The 13,404-nt window shown below is 35.4% G+C and overlaps 1 protein-coding gene across 1 annotated transcript in view; it reads right to left on the bottom strand.

Annotated features, from left to right (window-relative positions):
• The window catches only part of dst (dystonin), a 128,404-nt gene that overhangs the window by 94,360 nt on the left and 20,640 nt on the right, over window positions 1-13,404 (bottom strand). Inside the window, exons 5-6 of the mRNA XM_015374488.1 lie at window positions 5,975-6,036; window positions 1,200-1,289 (exon numbers count right to left, since the gene is read on the bottom strand). Coding sequence (XP_015229974.1) covers window positions 1,200-1,289; window positions 5,975-6,036 — 152 coding nt within the window. The remainder of the gene's footprint in view (window positions 1-1,199; window positions 1,290-5,974; window positions 6,037-13,404) is intronic.

Below are 13,404 nucleotides of genomic sequence, written 5' to 3'. Positions count from 1 at the left end.
ATTATTGGGCTTTCATAAATCAGCGGGACATGAGTTTATCAATTTCCATGCTTAAATGTGTACTTAGAACTGATAAACTAACTGAATTCATAACACCACAAACTGCAAACATTTAGTTTGTTACAGTTTCACTGTTTCCTGTGAAACATTTGTTTTACAAGAATTTTCACAGCTTAAATTTTATAACGCTTAAATTAAAGTAAACTCTCACTCATCACTGATTGAAATAAAAGCAAGATTTTAAAAGTAATGCATCTCATTAGCCATTTTTTATTATGAAAATCAAGGGAGCCTTCAGTGTGGTATAGATCTGATACCTGCAGTACCTTGACGCTAATATGAGAAAGATTATTAAACAAGTTAAAGAAGATGATGTTTTCCCTTTGTGTGAAATAAGGTCACCTAAACTTTCTGTGTTTCACAAACTAATATGGTTTAAAGAGATCCTTGAGATCAAAGAGTGGTCTTCAATTGAAGGGAGGAGACTTAGTGACCTCACAAATCATCGTCTAACTAAACAATTGATGAAAGATTATCAAATTTCAGCTTCAGATTTTTTATCATCTTTTTAAAAAAATATACATATATATTATTTACAAAGTGCAGTAAGGTGTTGGAATGCTGATCTGCAGCATATTCTTAAAGTTTAATAGTTACATCACATTCCTGTTCAAACTCATGTTCAACTCAAGTCCAAAATACTTGATCCCAGATGGAAATTAAATCCTAACCCTCAAAAGAAAATAAACAAATAAATACAAAAATTTTAATCAATTTAGATTTAGAACTTGTTCTATGTACTGAATTCAGTAGTTTAAGATGCTGCATAGAAATTTATTGATTTATTTTCTTTTTTTATCTAGTTTTAGTGAATAGGCAGAAAAGCTGATTATAGGGAATACAATCCCAGGATTCCCCTCTCTTACTTAGGCCAAGTTAAAGTTACATAAGTACAAAAAGAGAAGTGCCAGGATATCCAAACTGACTGATGGTCTGCTATGCATGACAACACACAGGTTTCTCTGTATGTCCTGTTTTTGTTTGATTGATCTGACTGATCTATCTGAAAGTTTACCAACTTGAGCATCAACATGAAGCTTCACACGAGCAAAAACATAATCACATCTTTTTCCATGTAAATCTGAACCCTCATCTTTTTTATGTAACAGCAAACACAACAACAAAAAACACAAACTCACCAACGTGTCTCCAGACAAGACCTCCAACAGTGTGATCAGGTTATGTCCATCTCTCAAGTCTTCATACAGGTCATTGATATGCTTTCGTACCTGCAGAAATGGGAGAGGAAATCAAATGTCTGCAAGCTTCAAATATTATTGTAGTTTTACACAGACAATGCCTAATTAAGTGCATTTGTGTATATTTTATTTAAGTTATTCACAAGCAGTATGGGATTTAGTCAACTTTTAAAAAAATCACACACTCATGCAAAATAACAAATTATCTGCTGTTTAATAATTTATTATGATCCTACTTTTCTATTTCATCCTTCCAAAGAAGTGTACAACTGCACGATTTCTAGAAAACATTAATAAATTGCATTTCATTTACCTACAATTTAGTGTCTCATTATCTTGTTTCACTTTTTTCTACAAAGACAAAGATTATATGGGCTTTCTTTTTTAAGAGTCATGCATGCCGATTCTACAGGCCAACATTGGTTCTGGGTTATTCAAAAGACTTCCCAAGTGATCAAGATGCTAAAGCTCAAAAATAGTGACGGAGATCCTGTGAACTAAATAAAAAAGGGGCTGAAAAATGTATTGGAATATTCAGTAACTTGATTACAATTGTATGCTATTATGATGTGATGTCCATTGCTCTTGTATTGTTTCAAGACAAAGACTGAGCTCCCACATGGCTGAGATTTTCATTAGGTCAGAACTGGTTACATACTACAGGGTGATATTTGGATGGACTGACTGACTGACAAGATATTTGAATTGAATCATTAAAACAGTGTTCAAAAAATGGTTATGACCCAGTTCTACTCCTGCCTAAAGCTGGTTGATGTGTGTTTGGGAACATTGTCCTATTTCAACACAAAGTTGTATTAAACCAATAATAAAGCCTGTCATGAAAACGGAGATCCTAAGAAACTAGTGTCCACGTCAACAAGGGTGTGAATTTAATGTCAACATCCACTAATTCCCTAACCAAGAATGAAGCACCTGCCCCAAAAACAACATATTTACAATTAATCGAAATTTAGCTGCCCTCTAAGACAAGAGAGAAATCGCTAAGAGAAATGTTTTATGGACATATGAGGCAAAAATAGGCTTTTATTTGACCTTTTATGACTAAAACACCATTTGATGAGCAGAGTGACACCTCAATACTTCAGCACTGATGCATCTATAAGCCTGCAGCCTATTTTCCTGAATTTACTTCAGGTTGCAAGTTCCCGTGCTGTTTGGCGGAAGTGATGATAAATGCATCGATGTTGAACAGGTCCAGCCTCGCAAACAGTCAAAGCGTTATATTAAAGATGGATTTTGTAGATACTTCAGAAGCAACCAGCATCCAGCTCAACTCAGACACCAATGGTAACTCCAGGTAAGGTGAAAAAAGAAAAAAATGAAATAAAAAACAATAAAAAAGTTGTCAAGTATGAGCCCGAGCTACAAGAATGAGCAGAAGAGGACAGTAGCTCTGTGTTTTTTGTCACATTTGGTAGTATAATTAGAAAACGTAGTAATGCCTCTTTAAGCATAGGCTTTGGATAGAAAATATCATACTCTATATATACAGTAAAATCGTAGTGCAGCCTGTTTTTCTGCTGGTGGCCCTGTTGCTTTGCACAGTATCAATGTTTTAATGAGAAACAAGTCTTAGCTCCAAAACATTTAAAATCCCTTGAAAGCAAGTACCGGATCATTTAAAGCAGAAACAACTGGGTGTTCTAACAGGACAGCTGCATCAAACAGAGAATGAAACTGATGTTAAAATCGACAAAGTAGACTAACACAGCTCTTCTGGAACATTGCCAAGTTCAATCTTATCAAAAATTTATGGATTGCACTTAAAAGCTTTATCTGAGGATGGAAACCAATCACATGGGCTGTACCGGCTCTACTTAGAATTTTAAGAAGCCAGAAATTTGTTGCAGGCATTAAAAACAAAGTGGTTTTGCTGAAATTTGCTAAAGGAAATTTATTAAAATACTAATGGGGATAAATGTTTATATCTTAATCTTAAAGTATCATTTCAATCCTGTTTTAAATTAGGAGAAAATTCAAGGTTAAATCCATGTTTTGCATAACATTCATTGGGGGAAAAAAGCTCAGGTGGTCCTGGTATTTAAGTCCATGATGATATACAGAGAAGTGGTAAAGCAAAGTCTTCCAAGGTTATCAGTGTAACACTTCATCTAGCAACTTAAGTGAGGTGCTAAACAACAGCCAGAGACTCTGTCCTGGTCCAAAAAAAGTCCAGTAATGCCGTTGACCTCCTTTCACAGAGGACTTTCAGGACTTTAATGCCAAATAAAAACCATTATGTTTGCATTACCAGGATTGCAAGTGAAGTGTTTGTATGGAGGGCCAAAAGTGTCAAAACACACTTACAAAAAAAAAAAAAAAAAAAAAAAAGGAGTTATTGCATTACATTTGGAACAGCTTTGGTATGGACAAATATCAGTATCAATATATATCTAGTTTAATTCAGTAATAGTGATGTAAAGTTTAAATGCAGTTTTGGTATTTCGATTTACGTTTCAGTCAATAATTACTGCATTTAAGTGACGATGTTTACCACAGACGCAGAGCCTGTGGATGCAGCTGTAGTCTTTGCTCAGTGGTGGGCTAAGCTCCAGGATTAGTTTGAGCTAGAACGCCCTACTTGTCAACGCTCGCTGTGGCCTGGTAAAAATCCAGCTGGAATCTGTTTTGTTTTATTTAAGATGCTAAGTGCAAAATTAACCAACCTTTTATTAACAAAGAGGACAACATAATTAATGACTAGAGCAGGGGGGAACTCGGGCATGAGTAAGAGAAAAGGAGAGAAATCTTAACAGGATGATTTAAAAAAGAAAAACTTGTAAAGTAAAGCATCTATTGGAGTAATTCTTCCCAGTCTTTCTGATGTTTTTAAGTTGTTTATATTGATATTAGGTAATCTCAATTTATATAATAATATAAGATTTGGAGAGTGTGGTGGCAGCATGTGCAGCCCCACTATAAATTGTCTGGTAATTATTTTTATTTAAATGTAGCACTATATATTTGTTTACCATATTGTTTTTTATTCCTCTTTACTTATGATTTGGCACCAGTTAACTGTTTGGGTGCACATATTTGGTTGACTATTTTTGCCACATTTTGCTTGTATGGTTTACTTTAAACTACCACTTTTCTTTCAAGTTGCCGGTTCCTTGGAGGCTGCCACGGGAGGCTACCATGTGGGCTTGGCTGGGCCAGTGAAGCAAGAGTCCCAGCTGCAAAGAATCTCAGTAGCACTACTTAATTGGACTCTTCCACTTATTTTAGAAGAGGTGTGAAAGTTTGTTTTTCCATTTTTTTCCATTAGGTTTTTGTTCTAAATAAAGTTGGAAGGTTTAAATACTAGATTATTTTCTTTAGGTTTGCTGATTTTGTATTGTATAGTTTAGTTTTCTGTTTTTGTTGTAGTCTTGTTTAGGTAAATTATGTAAATATTCCTTCTTGTGTTAAAATGGCCCAATCAGCCAGTATATATGTTCCCCTTGAGTGTTTGCTAGGTCAATTAATACTACAGCTGCTTGTGTTAAGTTTGGTTTTGTTGATATCATTTACTTTTGGGCTCAGATTTATGTTTAGAGTTCATCATTTTGTTGTAAATAAATTTGTTTCTATTTTTTCCTCAAACTTCCCTGTGCCTCTCTGATTCTTTTGGCTCAGTGCCTTACAGAAATATTATCTATCTTATATTTAATTCAATTAAATGTTACAACTTTTGTCCCCCATACTACTAAACACAAAAAACTAAAGAAGGCCAGAAATCCATATTGCTGAATACTACGGAGTTCCTATACCATATGTTATTTCAAGGAGGTAATTTAACTACTCTGTTGCTGTTTTCTCATGCAAATCATTTTCCTAATAGTCATACTCAGTTGCACATTTCACCTGATTTGAGTATGCCATTGTTTTTATATTTGCATTACTTTTTGTCGTAAATATATTCTTACTGCTAAAACACAAGACTTTCCCTTCAGTGACACCATATAGGTTTGTTAAATCTGTTAGCAAAAAGATTAGCTTTGTATCATTGTGCTACAGTAAATTAATGAGCAAGACAAAAATGACATTTTATCATGATTTTGTAAGAATTATATTAAAATAAATGTAAAAATAATACACTAATACAAAAAAACATTAGATACATAAATTGCAACCCATAGAATGCCTTCATTAACACGTCCAAACTTAAGTTTATCTGAAAAACATATGTCTGCAATTAAAGAACAACCAAAGGATGAAGGGCATCACAGATTAATCTGATTTTAGAGATGACGGTGATTTACTTCATCCAATCGAAGAAAAACTTTTACAGACATTTTTCATATCCTATCTACTGTATGTGCTTATATTCAAAGCTGTGACAGATCAGACAAGTCAATGCTCGTTTATCCTTTAAAGTGTTTCATTAAATTCCAAACGCTGTTAAAACTACACAGTAAGCATTTTTAATTCCAACTCAACAAAAGAAAACCTGCTGCTGCAGCAGAGCAGCTACACGTTTCCTCCTAAATGACTTTCAGCCAAATTTTAATAATGTCTCAGAAGGAATGTTAACATGTTGGAACATAATAAAAACAGAGGCTGTAAACGATTTATTAAGCATGTTAAATAAAAATGGATTTGGTTAATGTGGAAGCAAACAGACTGGCCCAACAATTTTAAAGCCCCTAATCATTTTAACAAACATCCATTTATCTATATCATGTAAACTACTGCCTTGTAGTATCTTTTACCTTTAGTAGATGCTGGTTTATCCATTTTGTAAAGGTCTTTTTCTGCACACGGTCTCTTTCATCTGCAAAAAGAAGAGACGGCACAGCGTTAATTGTTTTCTTTGCAAGTTGTCAGGGCACATCTCTGATTGCAAAATCCATGAAGACAGGAACTCTTTCAAGCAATGCATGTCATGTAAAAATGTATATATAATAAGATAGCAGCATGCCCTCATGCTACATATTAATCTGCTTGGAGGACTTATGATTGACAACTTCATTTGTGCAAGTAAAATATTCTTTTTCCAGAAGAATTCTGTCAATTTAAGTTTGATAGGATGTTGAAAAGAGTCCAAATGCACATAGGTAGGTAACCGCAATAACAATAATAAAAGCAAGAACAGCAAAAACCCAGGTATCAGCTTGCTCACCCTTACACACCCAAAACAGTAAATCTCTGTATAAATAATGAAATAAATGGGGTGGAGACCAAGTAATATTACATTAGTTCCAAATAAACTTTGCTTACAAATAAAAAAATGTGTAATGGATAATAAAAATGCACACATATCAGAATAGGAAAAAAAGATATGAAAATGAAAGAAAAAATAAGGAAAAAGCCAAAAGCAAGTTTGTTAACTTAGAAGTGTATATAACATGGAGTGCAGCTCCTTAAAAATTAATTCATAATTTTCAAATGTCACTTTAAACTCTGATTACTCAATCCATTCTATTGGAGCAATTTATGATAGACCAGCATATCACACTGTATAAATATGAAGCTAAGGGAAAACAATAGATCGTTTTTAAAAATAAACCCCTGAAAAGTGTGGTATATTATTTCTACTCAACCCCCCTGTGTCATCAATAATGTATAATTACTGTCTTCAGTGTTTTTCCTCAACAATTAGTGCTGTAAAATGTTTGTGCGTTTTCCTTGCACATCTTTACTTAGTAAGATTTATTAGAGAGATCTTCAAACAGTACTTATAAACATTATCAAGTCTATTGGAGCCTTTTCTTTGAGCATTGACCTGTATTTATATATACCCTGTTAGATAATGTCTCCACCCCATGCATGAAGCTGTTGCAGAACTGGAGAGCTCCTTCAGTGATAGACTGCTGCACCCTAAATGCACCAGGGTGCGTTATCACAGATCCTTCCTCCCAGCAGCTGTAAGACTTTAGAACCATCATTGCTCCCAACAACCTCAATAAGTTGTTACATCCATGCTAATTTTGCACAGTTTCTGTTTTAGTCACTTAAATAACATGCTGCAGTCATTTTGCAACTCTCTAATCTTGCTGCTATTTTCAAATATGCATTACTGTAAAAATGTCCATAGCTGTATATTGATTATTTATTCTCCAGGTGCACAGATTTATATCGTTAAAACACAGTACAGTATTTCATTTGTTTATTTTTTTAACTCTTCACTATTATGTTATTCTTATACACTTTTCTATGGTCTATATTTGTGTGACCATTTTTTTCTATAATCTTTTTGCTGCTGTAAACGCCAGAATTTTCCCATTGTGGGACAATAAAGGGATTTTCTATTCCATTCTATTGTATTTTGTTCAAAAACATTTTCCTGTAAACTTTAACCAGCCTTGTCCCTGCTGAAAAAACAAATCCCCAGAGCCACGTTTCACCTTGGGGACAGTCTGTTTATATTAGTTGTTTTCAAGGAAACCTCTTCAACATGTTTGGTGTGTTCACCATGTGGCTCAGTAACACGTGTGGACTAAATACACTAAATAGTTATCCTGTCTCCCACCTGAGCTGTGGATGTCTCAGTTCCATCAGACATCCAACTAAACGCATAGCATTTAAGTCTTGAATTGGTACATCTACAGTTATGCCATGATTCACTTATTTTAGGATGATATCTGAACTGTACTCCAGGAGATGTCTGAAGCTAGTTTAAGATATTGTGTTATAAGCTGAGTCAGATTATCTGCAAAACCTTATCTCTAACTTATCTGGTGCATATTCCTGGGGAAGGTCAAGTAGTTTGTTTACTAATGCTCTCTAACAAGCTTATGAAACCTGTTAGTTTATCACAAAAACGCCGGAGTGCTACAGGATGGGAAAAGGAAGAACGTGATTTCCCAGAGTCAAAGATGAGATCACTCTCAGTTAAAAGACTGTCAAATCCACCACAATGTTTTATTCCCTGTTTGCATCACCATGCCAACCAGACCTACATCATCGTCTGCCACTGACAACATCACAGTAGAAGCAGATGCATTTAAACAAAAAAAAAAAAAACTGGTGCATTAAAATCCAAGAGCCTATAATGGCTAAATATTGGCCAGTCGTCAGAGCTGTGACTCACTGCACTGCTTCAACATTTACATAAACTTTCCTCAAAGTAATCTTTAGTGAACCCTTCAACAAAAGCTTAGCTTAATCATCTGTCAACCAGCTCATATTTTTTACACAACAACAACCACCATCAGTTTAGAATACCGGTATATATTTTCACATCTCTGAAAACCAACAGCACATAACCTCAGGCATTTATGAATCTCCAATTCAGATGACACACAAGTTTTCCAAAGAAATATCAAAGTTATTATTGCTAACGACCAAATACAGAAGGGCCTGATAATCATTTAAGGAAGCCGTGGTATAAATACTAACCCATGCAGCACATGAGAGTTACCAGATGTGCTCTGTGATCCCTCTCTGTTTCAAGCAGGTTCTTCATCTTGTGTTGCAGTGTCTGAGAGGCAGACGAGGGGACAGCGGTCCAGGTAGACGCAGAATTTTGTGTGGATGAAAGACTGAAGAAGCTGTTTTAGTCTCCTTGATCGTGGCGTACTGTCTAACAGGCTCTGAGGGAGCTGTAACTCCCTCTCTCATCATGCATCCAGAGCGAGTCCTGTCAGGTTTTCCATGGCTACTTGCTATTTTGAGTTTCCATGTGGTTTGGTGTTTATCTAGCAGCAAGTCGTGAAGTCAGCGAATAAGGAAAGTGTTTTATACAAGCTAATCCATATCCAGGATTCTTTTACTCATTTTTTTTTACATGCACACAGAAGCTCTATTAAAAGTTGAATTATGATGGAAGACACCATTATTTTTCGATTGCATATTATACTAAATGCACTACTGTCAACTAACACATTTATTTTTAAGAAAGCAAAGGGTTTAAGATAGTTAGCTCTCTGCTGTGTAGTTGCCTGTGTTTATTGTAATCAGCAAAGTCATTTCAAAACATCTAGGCAATACAGATTAACATCCTGCATGATAAGACATGAAAACGGCCAAATTGGATGAGACACTGTCTTAACTCCTGTGCTCAAAATCGGTATTTCAGTGGAAAAATTATATAATCTTAAAACATCCACCGTTAGTTTCCCTGGAAAACAGCTTCTGAAAATAAGACAGACTTTGTCAATTTGAACATCTTTATATGTAAAGAGAACCTTAAGGAAATGCCAGAAACCTGTATGTTTAGCCTTAGAAATGATTGCAGATTTTATTCCACTTTTTGGGGGTTTTAAGTGAAAAAGCTACTGTGATACCTATTATATAATAAACCCTTCTAAAGCATCATAAGAGCCAGAAAATCTGTCTCCGTGTTAATCAGGGGTACCTTAAGTGTTCTGGTAGTCTATCGTCTTTAGATTTTCTATTTAGTTCATCTAAAAATAGTGTTTGAGTAAGACATGCTGGGAATTGGAAAGTAAAGTGGTGTGACAGTTATTCTGAAGAAGAAAGATCAAGTGAAAGATGAAATTGTTGTGTGATACAATATTCTCACTGTAAACTGGATCAACTTACGGTAACACTTTCCTGCCATATTCCAAGTCTTTTCTGATTCAGTTTTGTCCTTTTTTTCAACATTAAAAAACTGCTTCTGAATCCAAAGAGAAAAACATTGAGACATCCCAGCATGCCAGTTGCACAAGAGGTAATCTACACTAGCTTTACTAATGGCGACTTCCAAGCAGATGGATCCACTGATGGACTGAGGGACACTGAGATCGCAGAACTATGAAGAAAGAACATAAATGGTTCTGAGGAAGGTAAAAGCCACATAAAGGGAAACCATAGAGACTGTCTTTTGACGTTCTAACCAGAATATTACAGCCTAGTCCACTTGAGTTCCAACCTTTTCTGTCTCTTAAAGGTATAGTGGAGGATGTGCTCTTTCCGGGTGGATCATCAAAATAAGTGGTCCTCCTCATTGTCAATCATTCTGGTGATTCTTCTTTTGGAAAGTATGAGCGATGCAAACAACAACTTTTAAACAGCATGTGCACAAGGAGAAATTGGCTCGTGCACACTCTTGCACACGATTAATAGGCATTCCCTATCGGGAGTGAGTATAAGGGTGTAACTGTGCTTTTTTTTAAGTGGAGAGTCATTTTCAGTCTTTTTAAGTTCATGAAAATCCCCCATTATACCTTTAAACACCTTTTTCCTCAAAATAATATAAAGTCAAAAACCTTTAGGTTATTAGTAATATTAACCTTTCAAGAAATTGGCTTCCTGTCAGATTTTAGCTGAGTCAATAAAAAGTTATGCTTAGGGGTAAAACTGTCTTATAGGTAGCAATGTTTATCCATCTTATTTTTTTCAGCTGAGTTTAACATTGATAAGTCGAGATTACCTACCCTTTTTTTAACAGCATTTTAAAAGCTAAGGATTCATCTATAGATCAAATTCATTTTACTGATAAGTTATTAGACTTATTTGATTTGAATGACAAGTGAAATCGAGTGAGTTATGGACATTAAGTTTATCAAACTGATAACATACATGTAAAAATGATTAAGACTCATGGAAATATGATATACGGTATCTAAAGACATAGGCAGACTTCCTGCTCTTTTACTCTGTCATTGCTGATATGTTAGTCCCTGTCATTCCCTTTTAAGCTTAATCACAGATGAGCAAAGCTGCTCAGACTGCAGAGGGACACCAATGCATCAGCTTATTACTGCGTTACATTCAAAACCTTCCAAAAAAGGAAATTATACAGACAGCATTCACAATCATTCCAGGAAACTGCCCAGCTGAGAGCAAAGGTCGGGGTCAGAAAAAGAAACCATCCCAGAGACAGACAGTAATGATTACCGTGTTTCACGTATTTGACAGTTCACTGATAACACATTAACAAACATACAGGTCAAACACGAGAACATCAGCTGGTTTGACATGGTATACCAGTTTTTGTTTTTTTTTATCATTTCTTCCCTGAATATCTGTATTAATGCAGCATATTTATAGGTAGAATAACAAAGAGCCTGGGAGTTTACTCTGGCAAGAGTCCTTGTCTCGGTACCTGAGCCTGCAAGAAAAATATTTTCAAGGGAGATTAACATTGTGGTGCCCTCTGGAGGATCTTCTGAGAATAAGAGGGAAGCAGAATCCTTGATAATTCTTCTAATGAATAAAGGTCATTTAATGTTTGGTCATAAAGTAGATAGAATGAGGCCCATATCACGTAAGCAACAACAAAGATATAAGAAATTATGTAATCAGTCACATATCTGCTATAACACACATTGAACAGCTTTGTCAAACACATTACAGTTATCCAAGTCATTTAACTGCTGACCTTTTGTTTCTCTCATCTGATTCAATCAGTTAAAGTAAATAAGTCTGCTTCAATAGAATGTTCAATTGAATGTTTTGCATATTTTTATAAATATTTTGCATTTCTGGCAAGAGTACCTTTCAATTCTGTTTGATCAGTAATCAAAATCTTAAATAAATAAATACCAGCCTGGGTGTAAAGGTTTACCATAAAACACAATAAAACCAGTTATAAACTAAAAAAATTAAAGTATAACAAAAGTCTTCCTAAATAAATTTAGTATTTGGGTTCACAAACCTTATATTTGAAGGGACATTTTAAGATAAAAATGCAAAATTCACCCTGCTGGTGAGCAATTAACAATAAGCATTTTATAAGTGACCAATATTTCTTGGTATAATATATTACCAATTTATTTTTCTAGAATTGATTTGATACTGATGGAAATGTGCTATGTTCAGGATTTAGTTCAGCCCCATCCCACCTGAACCCAAAGAAAACTTCAAATATCAAACACAACATTATGACCAACTGCCTAAAAGTTTGTTGGTTTCTCCTTTAGAAACATTGAAACATGGACTCAGCAAGACTGTTGAACATGTACTGAGGTATCTTGCACCAGGATGTTACATCTGCCAAATTGTAGGGTGTGCCCTTAATGGGATCAGACTTGTTTGTACACAAATGGTATTGAAAATTTGAGAAATTAAGCTTAAGCAAAAATTCTATCTGGAATCATCCTGCAGGACCCCCTTATTAAGCTCCTGGCCCAGCTTCTCTCTCTCGCATGCAAACAAACTTTCACCCACCTCCACCCCATCTCCTCCCTCATTCTCTGGCTTATTCCATCACCAGTGTCCAGGCCCCGGGAAAAGACAACTCTAATGCTTTCTAGGTTACTCATCCAAGGAAATGTTGATTCACAGTATCAAAGTTTTCTGCTGAGGCTCGAGCGCCAAACAACTTCTGCTTCATCTACTTCCGTCTTGTTAAACCCCAGTCAGCCTTTGCAGATACACTTAGCATGGTTCTGCTGGAGGTTTCTTCCATTTAAAAGGGAATTGCTCAGTGGGAGGGATTACAGAGAGTCAATGAGTACTCCCAATCAGCCGGCTATCCTTAGAAATATAAATCTAATATTTTCTAATTGCAACTTTTATCTATGCGAGTCTCCCAAGGTTGAAATAATCAGCAGTATTTGACACTTCAAACATTGTGGAGCCCCTGTGACCATCCCTGAACAATTTGTACTTAGTGGTAAGGGCGTAACCCTAAAATACAGTTTTCACCACTGGAAGTAGGATACTAATAAGTATCACACAAATATAATATTAATAACCATTTTCTGCCCTAATAAGTGCAATACCAACACAAAGTAAGCAAGTCAGCAGCTAATATAATAACCATTGTGTCTCTTCATCTTTTATAGAGATTTTTTTTCTTATTTGACTCTGCCCCATCAAAATTTCACTTTTTGCTGCTTTTTGTCTCATGCGGTCCGTGCAACAGTTCCTACCCACAGAATGGCAGAGCCATAATGGGTCTATGAACAGGCTGGTAATATTTCAAGAAACAACCATAACTTGTGCCATCCAGCATATGTAATAATAACTACCCTCTTTACCTCCTACTACACTTTAGAGTGAGAATTTTCAAGATGCTTTCTCAAGTCTGTAATGCGACCCTAATGTGTTACGACTACAATGCATCTCAGATTGATTAAGAGCTTATCAACATCCTTTGCCTTTTTCCTGTTCTACTCCATCATAGACAAAATACCTTGAACAAAATTTTGCCAACCAAAGAAAATCGAAAGGACTACTTTGTGGACTTCCTCTAAATTCGCACTGCTTTGATTAGTAGTAATCATGTTAAATCGAAATGGAGGGAAGA

Source organism: Cyprinodon variegatus, unplaced genomic scaffold, assembly GCF_000732505.1.
Source record: "Cyprinodon variegatus isolate N-32 unplaced genomic scaffold, C_variegatus-1.0 Scaffold104, whole genome shotgun sequence".
NCBI lineage: Eukaryota > Metazoa > Chordata > Actinopteri > Cyprinodontiformes > Cyprinodontidae > Cyprinodon > Cyprinodon variegatus.
Note: the sequence above shows the minus strand (reverse complement) of the source record. Positions and strands in the feature narration are given on the sequence as shown.